The sequence below is a fragment of the Canis aureus genome, chromosome X (assembly GCF_053574225.1).
Source record: "Canis aureus isolate CA01 chromosome X, VMU_Caureus_v.1.0, whole genome shotgun sequence".
Taxonomy (NCBI): domain Eukaryota; kingdom Metazoa; phylum Chordata; class Mammalia; order Carnivora; family Canidae; genus Canis; species Canis aureus.
The window spans coordinates 104,940,954-104,965,544 of NC_135649.1; the positions used below are offsets into that span (position 1 = coordinate 104,940,954).

The following is a 24,591-nucleotide window of genomic DNA, read 5'->3' on the forward strand; positions in this document are numbered from 1 at the left end:
CCTAGCACCCATAAGATAGTGCTAATGAAATCTCAAATTTGTACTACTCATTGAAAGGTTTTATTGTGCGTCTGCAATGTGCTTTGGGCACATTAGGACAGGTTATAAAATCAGCATGGATTTGGCCTTCCAATTCTGCCATTGCCACTTTCTAGGTGGGTGACCTTGGGCACATCACTTTTCTGTGCCTGTTTTCTTATCCATGAAATTGGAGGGAATAGCATATACTTCATAGGGTTGTTATAAGGAATAAATAAGTTAGTATATGTAAAGCACTTGGAACAGCCCTTGGTATATAGAGGTGCCATCTAAGTATTTGCTTTTATTTTGCTTTCAGGCTGCTCCCAGTTTAGTTACCACGGCAGATCCTATAAGCAACTTGCATTCATTCGATGAATTTGTGTTGTGAATACCTATTAGGTGCTAGGAGCTCAGCTTAATTTTAGGGTTGCAACAGCAAAGGATATGCTGTGATCAGTTTATATGGGTATCGATAATGTACTATGGTAGTAGAAAGGAGAGCAGGATGTCCTCTGCTTCAGGGGTTTCCTTCTGCACTGGGTGGGGGTTCTTAATGTGGTCTTCAGCCCCTCAGAGGGCCTGTAGATAGAATTCAGTCCTTAAACTCTGATGGGAAAAAGTCTTTATTTTTACCAATCTGGAGCTGAAATGTAGCATTTACTTCGGTTGTGAGTGTAGGTAACTTTCAGTTAGATGTTGCTGGATAACAAGCCAGTGCAAACCAGTGCCTTAAAACTACAATGATTTATTATTTCTCACTGTCAGTGGGTTGCCTGGGCAGTCTTGCTGGCATCCCTAGTGGGTGAATTCAGCTGGTGGCTAGACTATAAGGTGGCCTTACTGCCATATATGGCGGCTTGGTGCCCCTCATTGTGCCTACCTTAAGCTTCCTCACCTGGCCACTGGGTTCCAAGAAGGCAAGTCTGATTGCATAAACACTTAACTGCTTGTATCACATTTGCTCATGTCAAAACAAGTCACATAGCCAAGCCCAGAGTCAGTATGGGGGCACTACACAAGAGCATGGATATAAGGAGGTTCATTGGGAGCAATTAATTTAATAAGCTAGTACAGCAATAAATCACAGTAATATTAACAGTACCTGTCATCAGTAGAAGTCACAGGACCAATACATGTCACAGACATTTTCATATCACAGTTGTTATAGATCTCAAGGCATCATTTATGGTCATCACTACTTCAAAATTATAGTAGTTGTAAGACTGTTAGGTCTTTTTATTTAATGAGGTAATTAGTATATATTACTATATCATATGTTGTGATTTTAAAATGTTTTTATACTATTGAAGTATAGTTGGCAGTTTATGCAGTTAGAAGCATTATTTTGAGAACGGGTCCGTAGGGTCTATGGCACAAAAAAGGGGCAATGAACCCCTGGGAACTTCAGGGGAGGCTTCACAGAGGAAACATTTACATTTAGCTTTGAAAGACAAGTAGGAGTTCCATAGGTGGATGAGCTGGGGAGCATCAGCAGTGGTACTCCTTTGGGGGAAGTGCTAATATAACTCAGCTTAAATTATTCAAACATGTAGTTTGAGTAGAAGAGATCACAACAAACCTTACTAGACACCAAAATGTAAAGAATAGACAGAAGAAGAGGGGAAGCCAGAGATGTTTGAGAAGCAACTTCTGATAAGTAGGTGTACAAAAGGGTGATGTTTAGAAAATCAAGGGAAAAACGTTTCAAGGAGGACAGGCCATGTTAGGATGCTTTCAGCTGGGAAAATACAGTTACTTAAATAGTAAGAAGAAAACTCTCACAAAGTCTAGAGGAAGGGTGGACTCCAGTGGATCAACAGTGTTGTCAAGGACCTGATCTCATTTCTTGGCTTTCCAAGGTAAGGTCGAGTCCCCCTATAGTTGTAGCATGTCTGGCAGTAGTAACACATGCTTTCTCATTCACTAAAGCAGGGGAGAGGACAACTCCCACGCTTGGATTACACTCTTCCTTCAGTCTGATTGGACCAACCTAGGTCATGTGTCTGCCCCTGACCTGATAGCCAGTGCCAGGGGAATGCCATGCTCTGATTGGCTTGAACTAAACAAGAGTAGCTAGGGGTGGGGTCAATTTGTCTTAGTCACATGGGAGAAATGAATTTATGAATATAGTGGGGAATGGAGTTTGGATGTGTGATCAGCAATGCCCATTACAGAGAGATAAGTTAGATGAATTTCGAGAAGTGTTTGTTAATTTGGGCAATTTGGAAGGCTTTTATGACCTTTATATATGTGGATTTACTGATGGAAGCAAAAGCTGTATAATGGGTTGGTGACTTGAGACATGAGTAAGTGGATACAATGGTAGGGTTGATAAGTTTGACTTTCTCCTTCAAAGGAAGGAGTAAGAATATGGTAACTAGAGGGACATGTTGGGTCAAGATTGTAGAGTTGTTTTTGTGGTTGTTTTGGTATTCAAGATTTGGCAATGTTTATTGCCTTAGGGAGGAATGTAGGAAGGGGGCTTTTAGAAGAGAGAATCAATCCCTCAGCTTCAAAAAGGAAGAAAGATGTTGCCTTCTTTCTGTGAGCTGGAAAGAAAAGATTGGGAGTGTTAGTAGAGCAGCGGTTCTCAGCCAGACAGTACCACCCATTTGGGATATATTTTGGGAACTTGGATTGTTCTGCATGTCTTTTATTTAGTTGTGTTGAACATTTATATGCCGAAATACAATTCTTACTATAAATCTTGCCCTTTTGTTCTCCCATTACATTTCCATCAGATCAGTATAGTGGCCTCTCTTTTTTTTGGTCTTACTTGTGTAGATGGGTGATAACTTTTATTTCAAGATAGCAAAACACTTACTTAGACAAATATTTGTCATAAAAATGGTGGTGTTAGGTCTAGTAGTTGAGAAAGTTGAGAACTGGTGCTTCTCAAACTTTAATGTACACTTCAGTTCGTCTGGGGTGGGGCCTCAGGGTGTCCATTTTTTAGCAAGCTTCTGGATGATATAGATGCTGCTGGTGCTCCATTATACTTTGAATAGCTGGAACTGAAGCAGATTGGTAGGTGAATGGATTCTTGTGTTTTTATTTTATTATTTTTAAAGATTTTATTTATTCATGAGACACACACACAGAGAGAGAGGCAGAGACATAGACAGAGGGGAAACAGGCTCCCTGCAGGGAGCCCAATGTGGGACTTGATCCCCTGAGCCCTGAGCCAAAGACAGATACTCAAACACTGAGCCACCCAGGTGTCCCATGGTTTCTTGTGTTTTTAAAAAGGTAGTGATTTTATGAGTGTGGTGGGATTTGCAAGAGACACTGACCAAAGAACAAAAAAGATCAGTGAGAGGCTCTGAGGACTTTTCCGAGAACTACTTTTGGAGCTCTATCATGACTGCCTCCTGGAAGTGGGGACCAACAAATGGTAGGATAGATCTAGGTTTGAGAGTTATGAGCCTAAGTTAACTAGGACTGGAGCGGAAAGGAATTGATAGTATAGGTGTTGGTGGAAAAAAGTGTACTGTGTGTGTGACTAGTTAGTTATGTGCATATACAATTAAAATAGTTGAACTGTAACCATTGTTTTGATTTATCCATCTTCAGATCAGTAGGGGGCACTGGTGGATTAAAAAACACATTTGAAAAGCTGCCCAGTCTGAATTTGCATTCTGTTCCAGGAAGTAGTTTTTCCAGGTGCTGCTGTTGGAATTGAATATATATACACCCAGTCCCCAGATTCATGTTACTAGACTTCATTCATTACACAAATGTTTATCAAGGTCCAGCTATGACTGAGCACTGTGCTACACCTTCGTGGGTACAAATAAGTCCTAGTTCTTACCTAGGAGAGAGTCTGTAGATTTGGCCACACACCAGAATTATTCGATAGACATTTTCCAGGGCCCTGCCCAAAGGTCTGATTTCCTTTTTTTTTTTTTTTTAAATATTTTATTTATTTATTCATGAGAGACACAGAGGGAGGCAGAGACATAGGCAGAGGGAGAAGCAGGCTTCTCACAGAACCTGGTGTAGAACTTGTCTTCAGACCCTAGGATCATGCCCTGAGCCAAAGGCAGATGCTCAACCACCGAGCCACCCCAGCGTCCCCTGATTTCCTTTTTAAGTGAAGGTCCAGGAACCTCTGGTTTTGGGATACCCCCTGCCCCCGTGGCTCAGAAATGGCCCATTCCGATGCAGCATGGTAAGTGTTCTGATGTGAAAGAGTTGCGGGAAATACAGAGCAATGGGGTCTCAACTTTGGCTACACGTTAGAATAATTTAGGGAGCAAGTCCTGCTGCCCAGGCTGCACGCACGCCAATCTTTAGAATTGAGATGTAGGGATCTAGTTTGCAGTGTGTGTAGCCAACCTTGAGAACCACTGACTTAGAGGAGTGAGTGCCAGCAGGGGGCATGAAGAGACTTTGTAGAGGAGAACCTGCCTGCGCTGACCTCTGAAGCTGGGTGGACACAGTTATGGGGCCCCTTCCAAGCTGAGCAGAAAAGCGAGTGTGAGGACACAGAGGAGTTCCAGAAGAATTTGACACTCTGCTAAGACCTTAGGCTTCACCGTGTTCCCGTGGGCAAGATACTCCAATTCTCTAACTGCATCCTTATCTGTGAAACAAGGATGAGACTAGCACTGACCTCACATTTTTGTGTGGGTTAAATTGACTCAGACCCAAAACTTTGCAGTGCTTGGGATAAAGTGAGGGATGGATAACCATGAGCTGTTACTTTTAGTTGGCTTCTCGTAGGAGGCAGCTATGATGTATTATGTATTATGATGGTGCATGATCTTAGGGCTTTCCAGAAGTATTTTTTAATTTCAAAATGGCGTTGTTGACTGTATGTGGCAAAGGAGAAGAGAATTTAAGAATGCTGCCTGGGCTTTTAGCCTGGAAAATTGAGTGGCTCTTGGAACCACTCGGTGAGATGGGAAAGTGGAAGAAGGCTGAGGTGGGTTGGGGGGGAGGGAGGTGATAATTTGCTTTTGAACAAGTTGGCCTCGTTGAACTATCTGTGGATATTATCATGTAGTGATCAGCTGACGTGGAACCCAAGGCTATGACGTTTTCACAAGAGATGTGGGTTGGAGATGGAGTTGTCAGCCACCTTGAGGGAGAAAACTTGGCCTCTTGAAGAAAACTCTGGCAGTTCGTTCCTGAAGGACAGAGCTATCTATGACCTGCACTCAGAGCTCCCTGCTCGGAGGAGCCTGAGGTGACCGTGTCCTTGGCTCTAAGGCGTTATTACCTCACACACTCTTTGTGGCTGTTTGGTCTTGATGTAATGCCTTTATTGCGTGTCTGACTTTCTGAAATTATTTTACTTACCGTAAATAGTATATCACTAGTACAAATTGAGGGGAGACTAACACTGCTAAGTGAAAAAGGAAAATCACCTGTAAATTGCAAAAGAAGTGCTCTAACTTTATTTTACTTGACTATTATTTTAAATAGTGCATATTTTGAAAGAAATAAAGATATCTCCTCTACAATGTAAGCATCTCCAAAGGGCTTCTTGAGAAATTATAGTGAACACATACATTCATACATACACATATATGTTTACTGTGTATATATATTTATTATATATGTATATAATATATATGTATTTATGTGCAGTATCAATTAGATGTTTTTCCTTTCTTACCCTTCAAAGATGTTGGGTGGTATATCCCAAAGAAGAAAAACTGCCCAGCTGGATGCAGTCAGAAAGTGTGGGCTCAGGTTTGTTTTTGGTTTCTGGCTGAGCAACTTTAATGAGATTTCTTAATTTTTCAGAGTCCCCTTTTATCAAGGTACTGTGAGGACAGTAACGTGCCCCTCCAATTGGCACAGGATTGTTGGGAGGTTCAAATGTGATAACATATGGAAAGAACCATAAACTGCGAAGTACTGTATGAATGTAAGCTATTTTCGATCCCTTCTGCATCACCCATGTCTCCCGAAGTGATCTGGAGTTTCAGGTTAGCACCCTGGACTTAGGACTGTCAAAAGTAGATGCAACTTGGATAAATTCACTTCCCATATAGAACTGAATTCTTAGGACACCATAACGCTCTTCCGTCTAAAATGCTAATGGCCTCTTGTGTGCCACTAACACTGGAAAAGGAAGATGTACATGAATTGTACCTTAAAAGCATGGGGAACAGAGACAAATGGAATAGCATACAGTTGACTAGATATTTATGATAAATGAATTTATTACCCTATGAGGCCTGTACATATTTGTAGACTTTCCTGATTAGAGGACCTTTATGTATACGTGCTCGACCCTTCTGTCTCTTCTAGGCTAGAATGGGAGTTTTTAGAGGCTAACAAATGAACTTTGAGATTTGTTTGTGTGGTACATTTAAAATTACTGCAAGTAATCAGATGCATAAGACATCTCTATAGCGAAGAAATGTATCCATTTCCAAAACTTGACAGTTGACTTTTTTTATATTATGACAGGAAAGTGCCAAAAGATTTTTGAAATGAAAGTTAAAAGAGTTGATCTTCTCCAGTAATGCGTAAGTGGAATTTTATGGTTAGTGCATACAACATGAAAGTTCAATTAGATATTTTCAGGGGAAAAAAAATCTCAGTCTGAAGATAAATCTTAGAATTTGGAAGTTACTTCTTTTTCACTGTGAGTTTTTCCTAATTTCTGCATGGCCTTATGCCAGTTCTTTTAGAAAACTTGAACAGTGCCAATTTCTTAATGTGTGGATTTTAAAACCTGTGTTCATTGTGTACTAAAAGTGGCAGCAGCAAGAATTTAGAGCAAGGGTTGGAGAGTTTTCAATAGCTGAGAGCCTATAACTTTGAATATTAAGCTGTATTTTAATCATAATATCATTATAGATAGTATAGTTGTATTTTGAATGAATATTGTTTTAAAGGCACTTAAAAATTTTTTTACTTTTTAAAAACTTTAAAAAATATTTTATTTATTCATGAGCGACACACAGGGAGAGGCAGAGACATAGGCAGAGGGAGAAGCAGGCTCACTTGTGGTGAGCTCGATGCAGGACTCGATCCCAGGACCGCAGGATCATGACCTGAGCCAAAGGCAGATGCTCAACCACTGAGCCATCCAGATGCCCCTAAAGGCACTTTAAATACGGGCACCCTTTGTCTTCCTACTTATTTCTGACTCTTTGAAGCAACGCAGTGTTTTATTCAAAGACCACACTGGCTCCAACTTAAGGATGTCTTTGGTTGGTTGAGTGAGGATGAGGAGCCCTTTGTGGGAGTTAGAGATAGATTCACAAATGTGCTAATAGCTCTGGTTGGGAGGGATAGCCAATGGTTTCTTTTTTTCAGAAGTGTCTGTTCATTCATTTGATCTTTTTATTTTATTTACATTTTAGTTTTTTATTTAAATTCAATTTAGTTAACATATACTGTATAATAATATTAGTTTCAGGGGTAAAATTTAGGAATTCATCAATTGCATATAACACCCAGTGCTCATTATCATGTGCCTCCTTAATGCCCATCACCCAGTTACCATATCCCCCCAACCACCTACCCTCCAGCAACCCTTAGTGTGTTCCCTAGAGTTAAGAGTCTCTTATGGTTTGCCTCCCTCCTGTTTTCATCTTGTTTTATTTTTTTTCTTCCCTTATCCCTGTGTTCATCTGTTTTGTATCTTAAATTCCATATGAGTGAAATCATATGGTATTTGTCTTTCTCTGATTGAGTTATTTCCCTTATAGCATAATACCCTCTAGTTCATCTACGTTGCTGCAAATGGCAAGATTTCATTCTTTTTGATGGCTGAGTAATATTCCTCTGTGTGTGTGCGTGTGTGTGTGTGTGTACACACACCACATCTTCTTTATTCATCTGTTGATGGACATCTGGGCTCTTTCCATATTTTGGCTATTTTGGACATTGCTGCTGTAAACATTGGGGTGCATGTGCCTCTTCAAATGACTGTTTGTATCCTTTGGATAAATACCTAGTAGTGCAATTGCTGAGTTGTAGGGTACTTCTATTTTTAACTTTTTGAAGAACCTCCATAGTGTTTTCCAGAGTGGCTGCACCAGCTTGCATTCTCACCAACAGTGTAAGAGGGTTCCCCTTTCTCCACATCCTTGCCAACTTCTGTCATTTCCTGATTTGTTCATCGTAGCCATTCTTTTTTTTTTTTTTTAATCGTAGCCATTCTGACAGGTGTGAGGTGGTATCTCATTATGGTTTTGATTTGTATTTCTCTGATGACGAGTGATGTTGAGCCTTTTTTCATGTGTCTGTTGGCCAATTGTATGTCTTCTTTAGAGAAATGTCTGTTCATGTTTTCTGCCTATTTCTTGATTGGATTATTTGTTTTTTGGATGTTGAGTTTAATAAATTCTTTTTTTTTAGTATTTTATTGAAATTCAACTTGCCAACATGAGTTTGGTAAGTTCTTTATAGATTTTGGATACTAGCCCTTTGTCTGATAGGTCATTTGCAAAAATATCTTCTCCCATTCCATATGTTGCCTTTTGGTTTTGTTGACTGTTTCCTTTGCCGTGCAAAAGCTTTTTATCTTGATGAAGTCCCAAAGTTTGTTTTTGCTTTTGTTTCCCTTGCCTCCAGAGACGTGTCTAGCAAGAAGTTGCTGTAGCCGAGGTCAAAGAGGTTGCTGCCTGTGTTCCAGTCTAGGATTTTGATGGATTCCGGTCTCACATTTAGGTGTTTCATCCATTTTGAATCTATTTTTGTGTATGGTGTAAGAAAGTGGTCCATTTTTCATTCTTCTGCCTGTGGCTGTCCAATTTTCCCAACACCATTTGTTGAAGAGACTTTTTTCCATTGGACATTCTTGCCTGCTTTTTCAGTAGAGTTGAGGGTCCATTTCTGGGTTCTCTGTTCTGTCGTATTGATCTATGTGTCTTTATTGTGCCATTACCATACTGTCTTGATGATCACAACTTTGTAATACAGCTTGAATTTTGACTAGTCTTTTAAAATAGGATATATGAAAATAGTAAAGGTTTCTTTTTCTTTTCTCCCCCATCCCATAGACGTCAGTACTTGTGAAATAACAGAATGTTTTTCTTTGTGCTTGCTGAAATGAATCTCCTCTCCCATTAGAGGTGCTGATTCATGTGTTGTGTTATGACATGGGTAAAACTGGCAATTGAGTAAGTAAGCACCAAGTGATACTAGGACTCCAACAAGTTTCCTGAATCCTCTATTGATGGCTTACCTCACTTGGCAAATATTGACCCTGAGCCTGTTTGTGGAGTCACATCATTTGGGAGCACTGTTAGAAGTTGCTGTGTATAGTCTAAATATTGACTTTTCTTGTTTTTGTGCTGTATTTTTGCAGAGATTTTCATTATGAATCTGGATTATCACCAGCTGAATTGAGCCTTACACAGCCACTTTTTTTCTAGAAAAATTGTGAAGTTTTTTTTTTCCTTGAGGAAGAAAAATCTGTGAATAGATGAGATGAGATTGGAGACAGTTGCAGTTGGTGTTCTTTGTACCCAAAGTGGTTTCTTAGGAAATGAAACCTGGGTTTAGATAGACTTTGCTTTGACAAAATAGCTCTTCCTCTTAGAAAATGTAGATTTTTTAGTTACTTGAAAAAGCGTTTGAAAGATAATTCTTGAGGTAAGTTGTTCCCCTCTGATTTTTTTCCTCCCTGTATTCCCTTAACTCAGAAAAGATTGAACGGATCTTGGGGTGCCATTCCGAAAGAGAAAGAGGAGACATGCATAGGAGTTTAGGTAAGCAGCGGTAAATTTCTGTCTGAATGAGGAAGTTCTAGATGAATTTGAGACGTGGTAGATTATGTGTCATGTGTGTTATAAGTCTGTGACGCCAGTTCAGCGCAACCAGATGACTCAAAACGTGCTTGAAGGAACAGTAATCTCACTCTTTGGCCTTGAAGTTTCCTTCCTGTTTATCAGACACGTTTATTCTTTTTTGCATGAATTTAACAAAAACTGGCGACTGTTTTTAAAGAGTAGAATGTGAAACAGTTGCAGATGAAAGGTAGTTGCTTTGCTGACCTAATTCTGTGGTGAGTTCTGCCCTCCAAAGATAAAATAGAAGTTGGTTTTATGTAAGCCTAAGATAATGTTAATCTTGAAGATAGCCTCATTTTCTTCCCTTATCTCTTTAGATCACAGTTCGTTTGTCCTGAATGAGAAAGAACTGGGAGATATCACTTACTGTACCACAGAATTACAGAATGGAGTTTCTCACAAAATAGTTCTATATTTATCATAGTTGGAGGACCATTTTTCTATTTGTAGGTTAAAGTCTGAACTCTTAAAATACTGACTTCATGACCCATTTACTATGAAACAGACATTGAAATGATTGTGGTGACTGTTGTAAAATAAAAGTATAAGTGCTCCCAAATTCAGACATCCAAATGAATGCCCATCCAGGTGGTCATTTTAAGAGGACAGATTTAATTATCCTGGCAATACATTTCTCCCTAGACATGGTGTCACTGAGCAGTAGATTTATTCGAAAAATATCTTCATCAAAATATTTCAGCCTCTCTTCATTTGGAGTTATCTTCATACTTTGTGACAGATACTTTATACACTGGAGTCAGCCACTTTTGTTCTTTGCATATTAAAGAATGAATCAATGTATGTTATAAAAACTTTAGGAAATACAGAAGACACTAAAGAATTGCTCTTAATTCCACCATCTTTATAGATAGCCACTGTTAACATCTTTTCAGACTTGTTTGTGGGTATACTTACACATATCCTCAGTTTCACATTTTCAGAAAACTTACAGTCCCCTACCCTTTAAACAATGCCATTTCCTAATCTGCTTTTCTCACTTGTATTTCAAATGTACAGAGACTGTTTTTCTTACAGGCTTAAAATTGGATCTGAAAGCATTTAGAAATGGAAGCCATATGATCGTATATCAAAACTAGATTCCCTTTATTACTTTGTTGTATAAATAGTTGCAAGAAATTCTGGCTCCCTATTTGATCTATCCAGGTTACTACTTTGAAGAGAAAAAACTTTTTTTGAGGGGGTGTACTATTTATTTTTCTCTCTGGCTGCATTCACTTTTTTTTTTTTACCATCTTAACCATTTTTTTAGTTTCACTTTTTTGTATTGAAGTAAAAAACCCCACATATAACAAAAAATTTACCATCTTAGCCATTTTGAAGTATACAGTTCAGTAGTGCTAAATATATTCAAATTGATGCATAATAATCTCCAGAATTTTTTATCTTGGGACACTGAAACTCTCTATCCATTAAACTGCTCCCCATTTCTTCCCCCCCTTAACCCCCAGGTAACCCCCATTTCACTTTCTGTTCCTATGAATTTGACTACTTTAGATGCCTTGTGAAATGAACTCATACAGTACTTGTCTTTTGTGACTGGTTTATTTTGTTTAGCATAATGTCCTTGACAGACAGGTTGCTTCCACTTTTTGGCTATTGTGAATAATGCTTCTGTGAACGTGAATATATCCTCAAGACCCTGCTTTCAGTTTTTTGGGATACATATCCAGACATGGAATTGCCAGGTCGTGTGATAATTCTATTTTTAATTTTTTGAGGAACCTCCACACTGTTTTCCTTAGATGTTGCACCATTTCACAATCCCACCTGCAGTGCACAAGGAATCCACTGTCTCTATAATATACCCTTGCTAACACTTGCTATTTTCTGTTTTTTTGATAGTAGCCATCCTAAGGCATATGAGGCGAGAAAATACCTATTTTTAAAAAATAGTGTCTAAGTAATACTGAATCAACTTTTTGTCTAAAGTCAGAACAGTACAGTGAAGATAATTTTCAGGTTCCCGTTGTCTGTATCCCTCTAGCCCCCTTCTCAGAGAAAGAAAAGCCTCTATTACCAGTTGGCATGTGGCCTCCAGATGAGAAATGTAGGTACTGTACTGAACGATCATTATGACAGGAAGGCATAGTTTTTTTGATATTTCACAAATATGGACTCATTTATCTTTATTTTTGATTCAGTGTACAATACATTACTAAGGGCAGCAGTATAGCCAGACTTGGGCAAAATTGTTGATTGTTTTCATCATTTTGTTTGACCCTAAATTCTTTCATGTAGTTTTTTTTTTAAAGATTTTATTTATTTATTCATGAGAGACACAGAGAGAGAGAGAGAGAGGCAGAGGCAGAGGGAGAAGCAGGCTCCATGCAGGGAGCCTGACGTGGGACTCGATCCCAGGCCTCCAGGATCACGCCCTGGACCAAAGGCGGCGCTAAACCGCTGAGCCACCTGGGCTGCCCACATGTAGTTTATTTTTCATTTTATGTCCTTTTTTTTTTTTTTTTTTGGGAACAAGAATATCCTCAAAAGTATTGTCAGTTTCCATAGATCTTTTTTTTAAAATCCATTTCAGATTTTTCTCTCTTAAATAACTAAAAAGAATCATATGTAAAACATTTTTAAATTTTATTTAAAATATTTTATTTTTTTATTTGACAGAGCACAAATACAAGCAGGGGGAGTGGCAGAGGGAGAGGGAGAAGCAGACTTCCCGCTGAGCAGGGAGCCCAACATGGGGCTCAATTCCAGGACCCTGGGATCATGACCCTGGCCAAAGACAGATGCTTAACTGACTGAGCCACCCTGGTCCCCCCCCCCCCCCCCCCCCGCCAATTTTGTTTTTAATGGAAAATGCTTTCAGATGGAAATTATTACAGGAAAGGTTGACCGAAGATCAAAGAACCAGTATAACATTTGGAGGAAAAATATATAATTATGCCTCATTTCCTATAAATAGGAGAATATCTAATTTTAAATGACATTTACTATAAAAATGTCCCCACATGCACTTATTTTCCACAGTGACAGATATAAAAATGGTCTTGTATAATAACTTTGGAAACAGCTGCGCATTTTAATGTACAGATTGTATGACCACTAAGTTATATAATAGCTAAAATGCAATAATTTAGGCATTAAGTTTATTTATGCAGCTTTTGATACCAAATAATTTTGAGTATGTTATCATCCAAACCTGTCTGGCCTTGATATTAAAAGGAAACTTCTTGATTAAGAATGTTTGGTATTATTAAAGCAGCAGCCATGGTTTATGATTCTGTATTTGCTGTGTTTAGAGATTGTACCTACTCATGGATATAGCTGAAGAGTGTGGTGTTTCAAAAAATCATCCTGGGCAGCCCGGGTGGCTCAGCGGTTTAGCGCCACCTTCAGCCCAGGGCATGATCCTGGAGTCCCAGGATCAAGTCCCGCGTCGGGCTCCCTGCATGGGGCCTGCTTCTCCCTCTGCCTGTGTCTCTGCCTCTCTCTCTCTCTCTCTCTCTCTCATGAATAAATAAATAAATAAAATCTTTAAGAAAAAACAACAAAAAACCATCCTCCTGTTCCAAACCTTTGGTTTCTCTTGTTACTGCTCTTTACAGAGGCCAGTCCTAGTGACACTTAAGTCTTAACATCAGCCTGTTGGGTGGCTGCCAAGAGAAAGAAATGCGTAAACTTTCGATTGTTGATTTTGCCTTCTCCCTGCAGCTGTTTGCCAGCATTTCCAGTTGTGGCTCATTATTCTCTTCTCTGTGTTACTCTGGTCCTCTGTGGGTTAGCGCCCTCATCACAGCAGTGTAATTATTTGTCCACTTTTTTAGACGATGGAAGCAGCAACCACATCTTACGGTCTTTGAAGTCCATTTTCATGGTTTCATCAAAGAGTTGCTTTGATGTTGTCCTTTGTGTGGCTTGTAGGGCCATGAAATGAGGGAGGGAAACTGAGAAAAACAGGGTTTTGGATAAAGGAAATTCATTATGAGGTGGCAATTGAAACACTTAGTGAGGAAGCCCACAGGGAGTTCCACACACAAGCCTGCGGCTTAGGGAGAGGCTGGGGTTGGGAATACTGATTTGGGCATCAGTAGTGTAGGGTGGAAGTCAAAGGCTTAGATTTTAATGAAACTGCTCTAGAGTGAGAAGGGGAGAGGGTTAAGGACTACTCTGACTCACCAACTCTGAAGAAAGGGCAGAGGAAGAGAAGGCCCAAAAGGAGAGGGAAAGAGGGCCCTATAAAGCATGTACAATGGAGCTAGAGTACAATCTTGGCAATGGAAGCAAGAGAGAGTATGAAGATGTTGGAGGGGTCACCAGTTTCAGGGTTCAGCCAGGATGCCAGATGTCCATTGGAGTTTAGCAATTGGTAGGCCATGGGTGGCCTTGGGAAGAATGATTTTAGGTATCTTGAGTAGTGAAGGGAGGAAAGAATGAAGTAAAGAAAGCAAGTAAGAATCCATTTTTCTAACTTTGTGTTGAGATCTCACATACAGAAAAGTGCCCAGATCACAAATGAATTTTTACAAACCTACCATACTAGCATAACTAGTACTCTATAACCCCTCATGGTCCTTCTTGTCACTCAGCTTGCATCCACTTTTTTTTAATAGTCACTTATTTAAATGATCTCTACATCCAGTGTAGGGCTCAAACTCAAAACAGCAAGATCAAGAGTCACGTGCCCTTTCTGCTGGGCACCCACCCAGGTGCCCCAAGGATATTCACTCTTCTCCCTCCTAACCATAGTCTATTTTTAATTTATCAGTGAAGGGAGATAGAAGGATGGGATGGTAGAATGAGAATTAGGGGTGGAGAGCATTGATTGTGTTGTGTTTACGATGGGAAAGATTTTCTTGGATGTAAATAAATCCCATAACTTCTCTAGTAGTGGGTGTCCAGTCACTGTTTTATTTTTTATGTTTAGGGCAATTTTCATTTCATACTTTCATATGTTTTTAAAGGTAACTATGTTTGAGTGCTTATACAAACCTAAGCTGAATAACTGTTTCCCAAGCATCTGCTTGTGGAATACTGGTTTTCTAAACTTGGCTGATAGTGGGAATAGGTTCTTGGGTCCCCTTATAGATTTACTGAATCAGATACCATGGGAGGAATATTTGGAATCTCTGTTCCTTAAAACAAAACAAAACTCCCCAGGTGATTCTAAAACCTCTTGTGTATGCAGGTTTGCAAAGTGAGGCTTAGATTTTATCCACAAGGAAACTATATATTTTAAATGAAAGGCCTAATAAGATAATAGATCTTTAACTTGGGGAGAATAAAGGGTCACCCTACTTAAAAATGAGAGAAACTATATACTGGGTTCTCCATAAAGTTAAAAACAAAACAAAACAAAACAAGTTGTCAGGGTTTAAACCCTGCCGTTCATGAACATCCTTGAGTAATTCTGAAAATGGCTTATTTAGCCTGAGATTTTTGTCTTGAAGGCAATTTTACTGGCATACAATCAGAAAGTGGTCCTGGAGCTACAGAGTCTAGGGCAGTGTTTATTTGCAAAACAAGGACAGGTTAGCCTTCTGGGTACCCATTATGAGCTGAGTGTTTATGACCTCACTAGATTCATATCTTGATTAACTGTGTCCAAGAATCTCCTTTGCTGCTGGAGCAGAAGGCTGAACTCCATCTCAGGCCCGAGTTGTGTTGTGTGTGTGTTTTTTAATTATGACCTGAGTCCTTTTGAGTAAACTCATTAGCTTCCTGGAAACTCTGTAAGGGCAAGGACCATGTCTCCCTAAATGTTGTGTCATATTTAGCACTGAGCCCGACATGGAAGTAGGTCTACAAAAAATACTTGTTTTTGAAATAAAATTGCAGTTGACCTCTTCTAATTGTATTGTCATATGTAACCCTGCTTCCCCAGCCAGATTTGTTTTGCTCTTGCCAGTCCCTGATGACCTTCACTGCAGAGAGTAAGGAGCAGAAATCCTTGAAGACACTGCTGGCCTACACCATTTACAAAATGCCTTGTTAGAGCCCCATCCTACCACCTGCCAATCCTAGTGCTCAGTTTACACTGATGATTAAACCCTCTGTGGGCTATGTAAAAATAGATGTTGAAAGGCAAAGAATCCAAATGTCTGAGGTTGAGAATATACCTTAAGGGAAAGGTTAGGATACCTCACTGGGGAATAGAATCAGACGGAAAGAAGGCTTAGCCACATGAGCCAGGGAACTCAAAGCCTAGGGGTCACCAACTCACCTTTAAATTGATTTTAGTTTTCTCTATGACTGAGGGTCTCATACCACTATATGCAAAACCTCAGACAAGTCAACACATTGGAGTCCTTACTTTGACACCCCCAGCGGTCTGTGTTCCAGAAGAGGCATCTAGTAGCTGAAGGATACATTTCAGAGGATAGGCTGGATCTGAAGCAGTAAAGCTGTTGAATCTAGTTATTCTGTAGCTGTAGTTTAGCCCCTCATTGAAGATGCAGTTCTCAACAGAGTGGGCTCGACTTCGGTCTATCAAGCCAAACTCATTGAATCTGAACTAGAGCATGTCTAATCAGCTCTTGGAAGGTGCATATGTACCCATTTTCTGAGCCAAGCCATCTGTCCTGGGTAGAGTGTGAACCTCGCAAACAATGATTCTCAAGGACTGTCACGTGGGGCAGGGAGTGCTACAGCCCAGAGGTTCTAGCCTCTCACCAGAAAAGGTCCAGGGGAGATCTCACTTCCCAGGAGGTATTTTCAGTCTGGTTGTAACATAATAGGTCAAGACCCTTCATGGAAAGAGAATGCCTCTGTGTTCTAGGCTCACACAAGGCAACCCAACAGTAGTGAACAGGACAGCCCTCACATCAAAAAATAATCCAGCCCAAAGTGTTAATATTGTTGAGAATGAGAATCCCTGAAGTAAATTATGTTCTCTCTGCAGGGAGAATTGTGGTTCTAGAGAGTGTTAATCTGTAGATCTCCCAAGTCTCCTGTTGTGAGGTTTGTTTATTTTTTATTTGTTGAGGGTCTTCAGGAAGCTGAAAGGGCAACTGCAGGAGGAGCCTTTCTTGGGTGCTCCTGCCCTTGTGGCCACAGTTCTTGCTGTGGGATGAAAGTGGGGGTGGCTTTGAATGGTGTGGAAGACTGGCAGGAGAAGAGGAAGAAAACAACTTGAGCAATGAAGGGCCAGGCTTTGCTTAATATTACAATTAGGAAAGTGGATGAGAGGGAAAAATAAAAGTAATCAGGAGTCCAATAAAATGTTACATTTAAAAAGTCAATAAGTTGAGATTGAAAAGAAAAGATGAAAGGGAGTGAAAATAATCACTAAGAACAGAAAGGTGGAAATCTGAATTAAAACAACAGAAGGCTATGAGATGAAAAATGAAATATATGAGCGGTAGATAGGATTAAGGATTGAAAGTAGGACTTGAGAATTTAAAATGCCAGCATAAAGCATTATATCAAAGAAGGATGGAGGCAGAGGACAGAATGAACTCCAATGCTTGGGGGCTCCAGTGCTGGATAAGGAGTGGGAAAGGTTAAGACGCCAGCTCTTGCCAATGAAGAAGAGAGTGAAAATCCAGAGTGGGGCCAGCTGGCTCAGTGGAAAGTCCCCAGTTAAAGGCAGTGTTGTTGGTAGGTTGTGGACAGACCCAGGGGGCAGAGAGCACTGAGTTGGCACCTCCACGTACTAGCAGCCTAGTAGGCCCTCTCCTCGGGTGCCTGGAGTGGCCACACTGTCTGCAGTAGCTGGTTAACCTTGACTCTACAGAAACAAGAAAAATTTGTAGCAATATTGCCTTGAAACTAAGTCCTTTCAAGATGAACATGTACTACTTCAGGGTATGTTAATTATTTTTAAACCAGTTAAAGTCATAGCCACTCTTTTTAAAATAGCTTCTAGCTCTTTATTTGCTTCTGAAACAGGAATTGCCCTTTTTGTGTGTAACTCCTGGCATACATTTCAACAGACATTTTTGTCATGTTTTATTTAGCATTATATGTTTTGTGAGCATTATGGCATTTCACACTGTAGGCACTGCAGATCTCAGTAATATGATTTCCATGATGCTAAAGCATGCCTACAGAGTTAAAACAAATCAGCCACTCATTTATTTTCCATCTCTGTTCCATTCATTCATGCAGGTAGTAAATGGTTACAGAACATTTCTTATGTGCTATGCACAGTCAGGATCACAAGTGAGATAGTGAGATGTGACACAGTAGTGAAAGGTCTTCCCATCTGGTAGGGAGAACTTGATATCCATAAATAGATAGAAATAAGAAAAGAAAAGAAAAATGCAATATATCTCCCTGCTCTTAGGCAGTTGTACAGAAGGACAAAGCAAGTATAGGACATTGCAGGCAGAGCAAGCAGCATGTACAAACCCATGAAGCTGGGCAATAGCATGGGAGAGATCTATGGAGTTGGTGTGTTGTGGGAGAAGCCAGAGCTGCAGAGATAAGGTGGAAGAAGGTGGTTGGAGTTGCCTCAGAATGGGCCTTCTTTGGCCCACATAAGTAGAAAATAAATAACAAAGACTCTCAAATAAGGGTAGAAGATAATCAGTTTGTAGTTCAGAAACCTCATTCTTTTACATTGTGGTGGTTCGAGTCATCAGAGGGCCAGGTGAGCAGTTAGAATGCGCTAGAAACAATCCAAGAAAGAAATGAGGGCCCAAGGGAAGATTGTACAGGAGGGGATAAAGTGGAGAGAGTGAATTGAGATTGTGTAACAGAATTAACAAGACTTAATGACCAATGAGACAAGGTGGTGATGAATGTGACCTCAGAGTTTCTGACTGGGTTGTCTGGTTGGATGGTGCCACCATGCCTGAGAGGAAGTAGAGGAAGAAGGGCCAGGTCTGGGGTAAAGACGTTAGATGGTCAAGTGCTGTGTAAAGGTAGGGGATTATTATTGAAAAAAAGTTTCTGACTTGATTCCATAGCACACACCCACCCATCAGGCCAAATGTGGATTTGGAGACACAGACAAGATCCTGATGAGTTGATTTTGGACATGGCTTGTAGAAAAGTAGAAATGTCCAAGAGTATGGGATAAGTGAAGGTCAGGAGGGAGCTCTGGGCTGGGGTTGCATATCTGGGAGGCACTGGCTTCAGGTTGCAGCTCCTGGGTGTGAGTGACCCAGTAGGGGAGAGCAAGGCACAAAAAGATACTCAGGGAACTTAGATTGTAGGAGACCAGCTCTGTGTGGGAATGAAAAGGGAAAGCTTGCAAAAGTTTGATTATTAGAATTACAGAAATAATCTTCACTGTGTTCAGTGAATCACTAAAAAGAAACCTCATCCATTGTTGGTTGGTGGGGGAGAGTGTGTATGTGTGTGTGTGAGAGAGAGAGATCGAGACTATTTTATAATTTTAAAATCATTCCATAGCATTTCTCTTATTTTTAAAAGGGCACACATGGGTATATGTGTGTTCAAGTATCTTCTGTTTTACTTGACAAGCTAAGTAGAAAAACTTGGGAACTACTTACTGTCTTAGAAATTTAGGTGAAGGTGACCTGAAATTTTAAGTCCACAACTATATACTTTTTAGTTTCTGACTTCCATAAAACTTCAGGAATGCATCTGTTTCTCATAAACCATAATAAGCCTTCCAGGGCAGAAGTCGCTGAGGTTATAAATGTGCTCACGTTATGCACATCCAGTTTATTGCACTGACACAAGGCTTAAGATTACTTCTGTGTTTCAGGTAATTCGGAGGTCTGTGGGGCCAGCCAGCCTGAGTCTGCTCACCTTTAAAGTGTATGCGTCACCTAAAAGGGACTCACCTCACAAAACTTCTGTGAAGGTTAATGAGGTAACATGCCGTTCATGTTGTGATATATTTTGAACATCTGCTTATTAGTTACTATACGAAGTATACAAATTGTATGTCAGGAGACAAGATAGTTTAGAAGACACTTAAAAAGAGGAAATATATTTGCTTAGTTTTTCTTCATGGGAAGCTACTAAGATGTAGCTTTTTCAACAAATAAACTTTAATTAATGATGTTAGCTAAAGGCATACTTAAATATTTCCTAGATTTTTTTTGTGGGAAGTCTGCTCATTACCTCTAAGTGATTTGCCTCATTCCAAGACTGCTTTCAAGCCAAGAAAATATTTGCATTTTCCCTCTCTAAGAAATTAAACACCTGGGTATGTTCTTCTTCTTGGCCAGATTAGAGGCTCATAAGGAGATGCTTAATAAATACTAAATAAATAAAGCAGGAAATCTTCTCTCCATTGTTTACCTTCTTTTTGTCTGTACTTCCCACTGATTATTTTGGATATTTGCTTTCTTTTGACTTAAAGTAGACAAAAGACCTACCTTCGATCATGGACCAGGTTACTTGAATGGTGTTGACATAAGGCTAATATGAGTTTCTCTTTTGCCCTTTATACTCTTCTTCTCAGACCTTGGAGCAATGTGTTTTTTTGTGGGCAAAGAAGGCAGCCAGTAGTGACTGAACAATTTCTTCTCTGGGTGGAGAACAAACTTGCTATCCTGCTTGGATTAGCACCAGACTAATCATTTAAACTCAATTTTTTTTTTTACATCCCCTCACCACTTTAGTAGAATCCTTTTTCCAGACTGAATCTAAGGTGAAATACCAAATGCCAGTATATAAAATGGAGAAAGGGGGGCTGCTTTCTCTGCTACTACAGGAGTGGGAGGAGGGCAGGACCCCTCATAGTCCTGTCCTCTTGGACTTGTCCGTATTGATAAACCAGGTACAAAGATCCTCGGACGTAAGTTCAGGGTGCACGAAACCGTTAGAGTCACTGCAGTTCGTGAATTATTAGAGATAATGATGCTTACAAATTTGACAATTGATTACATTATCTCGTGACTATATCTACTTTTTAATTTTTCTTTGTTTTGTTTTTAACATATACAGCTTTCACTCTACTCGGTTCCTGAGGGTCAATCTAAATATGTGGAGGAGCCAAGGACCCAGCTTGAAGAAAGCATTTCACATCTCCGACATTATTGCGAGCCATATACGAGTTGGTGTCAGGTACAGCTGTTCTAAAAGTAGAGTGACACATTTCTGTTTTAGAGTCAGTAGTGAAAAGTCTGTATTGGCTGCGTGTTTTCAGAAAAAGGCATGATAGTGGGCACCAGCTTAAGAGTGCCTGACTTGCAGTGTCATCAGTGCCATTTCTGAGGGGAACAGAGAGCCCCAGCTTCCTGGTAGTGGCTGTTGTCATAGCTGCAGAGAGAATTTCCCTTACCAGGCACCTACCAAGGTGTGGTACCTTGACTAGAGAGTGGACTGTGACTATCTTGTTGGTCGCAGCTATGAAAGCATGATTGTTTCCCAGGAGAGGACTTGGGGCTAGAAGTCAAGTATAAGGAAAAAGATATAATGTAAGCATTTATATCAAAATTGGAAAGTTTTTCTCCTCCCAGAGAGTCTACACATCAGAACCATTTTAACAGGAACAGTTACAGAACATTTTGAATACTGTAATAGAGTAGATAACTAGAAAAGTGTGGGATTATGTATTTGAGTACTGAACTATTTGTCCCAGTGACCAAAGAGCTACGTATACAGATGGGCTTCTGTCACTGCTCAGGTTTTAGATCAGGCCCTGGTTATTATGTTCATGGAAGCATTTCTGCAATTTTTAACACCTGAAATGGAAGTTTACAGTCTACAGAATGCTTTTGTGGGCTTTGATACATAAAGTATTTGCCATACTTGATCTTGGTTTCAAAAATTGATGGCAGATTAGTAAAAATCATGTAGATGTGTGTGACATGGTCTAGCTATACTTTGCTTGAGATTTACAAACTGAATTTTCATCCAGAACTTGTCTTAAAATTTTTAATTTCAATGTCTCTGCCAGTGCTGAACTTCCTGTCACCAATTTAGAAGAAAATAGTAAGCATAGACTCTGTCAACAATATAAATTAGGCCAGTATACTTAAGTATCATAACCATATTCTTGAGTTACAAATATCTAAAAATATCTTTATCTTTTACATAGTGTGTTGTAAAAAGCTTAGACTTTATTGTCTCATTCTAGAAGATTTTTAAACCATCTGCTGGTTAAGATAAGGTCGGCAAATTTGTGCAAACATGTGTCATGTAGGTATGACTGCTATTATTTTGTGGGTGTTTTTTTTTTTTTGGATTATAAAAGCACTTTGTCTCTTAACCTTTCAACCTAAGGTTGCTTTTTGTTTTTTACTTTTTCATCCGTGCATGATGCTCAGTGCAGCAAAATACCTCGTTAAATGATAGAATAATTATCAACATGTTTGTACTACTTCTAAATTTAAAAAAAGTTTTATGATTACAATGGCTTTATTTTTCTACAGAATGATGTTTCTTCAATAGAAGTATTTCTACTTCCTGGCTCCTTTTTCAGGCCAATAATTTCTAGCCCCTTTCTTTAATAACTAATTTAATTTTTCTTTTTAGTGAGAAGATATTCCAGCAAAAGAAATAGGTCATCACCCTAGACATTTATCTGTAGGTTTTCTTTCTTTTTATGGGCATAAAATACCAATAATGGATTTTAATGAAGCAGTATTCAATTTTTTAATGTTCTATATTGTCCTCTCCTAAATTCACTATTTGTTGTTTAAAGGCATTTAACAATACTGCATAACTTATTCTGACTTGGACCAAATTAAATAAAACAAATCCTTTTCCAAGTGGCAACTGGTTCTAATACCTTTTGATGCCCACATGTCTCTTTTCCTATCTTTATTTTAGTCTTCTTTTTTTAAAACTATTTTATTTATTTGAGAGAGAGAGAGAGAACATGGGGGGGGGGCAAGGGAGAGGGAGAAGCTGGCTCGCCGCTGAGCAGGGAGCCTAACATGGGGCTCAATCCCAGGACTCCGGGATCATGACCTGAGCCGAAGACAGATGCCCAACCGGCTGAGCCACCCAGGCGCCCTTATTGTAGACTTCTTGAAGGTGGGATACCTTCTAGCTAGTCTGTTGTTTTCTTTAGGATATATGTTATTCTTGTACAAAGCCATTTTATTGTTGTTGTTGTTAAGAGAATGTTAATACTTCATTTGCTCCGGGATTGGGGTAAGCGTCTCTCAAATTTGGATGTAGACTCCTTACATCCCATTCAAGGTGATCATTCCTGCTTCTGAAGGGCAGTTTTCAGATACAGACTCTAAAATCATGACAGATCAAGAAATAGACTTAGTATGAAAGACAGATTTAATCTCACAAGGAAAGGATTGCCACTTTAATGATCAGAGGGATTGATTTTTGTCCATTCTCTTTGAATTTAATAGAAGAATAAAAAGACTGGGTTGTTGAAATCATTCGACTTGTAATCTTTGCTTCCTGTGGCAATAATAAACTGTTCTACTGAGCAATCTGTGGTGAAGGGGAACTTACACAAGAGAAAAAGACAAAAAAAACCCAGATAGACAGTATATCCCTTTGTTCAAAAAGTGTTAATAACATGATAATTTATGCAGTAAAGACAAATATATTTATTGTTGCTTTCTAATCAGCATATTCTTCTCATTCATTTTCTTTTCACCTTTTTAGGAAATGTACTTACAAACAAAGCCCAAGATGCAGAGCTTGGTTCAATGGGGGTTAGGTAAGTTGATTTTTAATTAAATACAATTTGTTTCTTCGTTAGCATTGAACTCTTTAACAGGGGTTCCATGGATGGGCTCCAGGAGATCCAGGAATTCCTTAAAATTTTACGCAGAATCTTAGAGCTATGTGGATTTTTCTCGAAAGAAGATCTGTTGTGTTCATCAGATTTCAGAGGACTAGTGTCCCTAAATATTTGGGAAGTCTCTTCACAATCATTAAGATTTTTGGGCTAACAAGTTCAGATACGCTGGATTTTTTTTTTTCTGAAATCAATTTCCAAGTTCAGTGACACTGACTCACACATACTCACCCCTACTAGCTCATTAGTAGGTTTTCAGAATCAGGGTAGCTCATTTGTATGACTGTTAATACATGCTACAGAAGTTTAGAGGCAAGAAGGAACTGGGCTGGTGTGCCCAGGAAAGGCCTACTGCATGAGTAGTGTTCTTATATTTTTTAAATTGGGTTATTCTTGTCCTTGACTGTTGTTCACACCCACTTATCCCATACCCTCAGAAACTGGGTTCATAGTCCATATTCTGACTTGTCTCCATCAGAAACTGGTGAATTAATGGACACTGATTGGATTAATTTCTTTTATTGGGCATCTCAGCAAACAAAAACTCATGTTTTTATAAGTGTTTGCTTTCATGACCACATAAAACAAAGATAAGTAAAGTTTATTTCCTTCTGAAGATCATTGAGTGTTGATGTGCTGATACAGGATTTGAGCATCCATGAATAATATGTATGTTAATAAGTAACACCCTAATTTTATTAATTTCATAAGCACTTATTCAATTTTTATTACATGCCAGGAACTAATCTAAGTGCTTTAAAATATTAATTTATGTATAATCCTCATAACCCTGACAGGAAAGTGCTTTTATTACCTTCATCTTTTAATCTGAAGAGACTAAAGAACTCCTGATCTCTTGTCAGTACGTGTGTGATGGAGGAGGGGTCTCTTCATTGTTACCTATCACTTCCCATTGATGCATAGCGGTAGGCATTATTTGCAACCTAAATCTTGTCTTTCTTCTCTTGGACTGGTTACTGCAAAAGCTCTTAAGAAGAAACATTCCATTATGAGTTGTGTTGTTGTCTGCCAAGGCAATCTGTCCATTTCCCGGCAGTCACAGCCAGGACATGTTACCAGAAGCTGGGCTTAGGCTTCATCGCAGCCTTTTAGCATATCTTCTTTGCCATTTCTCTGTGATTTACCCACCTCAGCTCAGTTCACCAAGGCCATCTGGGTGACTTCCTATCAACT

At 39.4% G+C, this 24,591-nt stretch overlaps 1 protein-coding gene across 17 annotated transcripts in view; it reads left to right on the forward strand.

Moving 5' to 3' along the window:
• The window catches only part of APOO (apolipoprotein O), a 62,199-nt gene that overhangs the window by 1,062 nt on the left and 36,546 nt on the right, over positions 1–24,591 (forward strand). For 15 of the 17 annotated variants that reach the window (XM_077887874.1, XM_077887875.1, XM_077887885.1 and 12 more), the window contains exons 2-5: positions 19,438–19,545; positions 20,628–20,736; positions 22,582–22,664; positions 23,262–23,316. In XM_077887874.1, the coding sequence (XP_077744000.1) occupies positions 19,438–19,545; positions 20,628–20,736; positions 22,582–22,664; positions 23,262–23,316 (355 nt within the window). Of the gene's footprint in view, positions 1–19,437; positions 19,546–20,627; positions 20,748–22,581; positions 22,665–23,261; positions 23,317–24,591 lie in introns of all 17 variants that reach the window. The other 2 variants (XM_077887877.1, XM_077887888.1) reach the window with 1 other exon arrangement.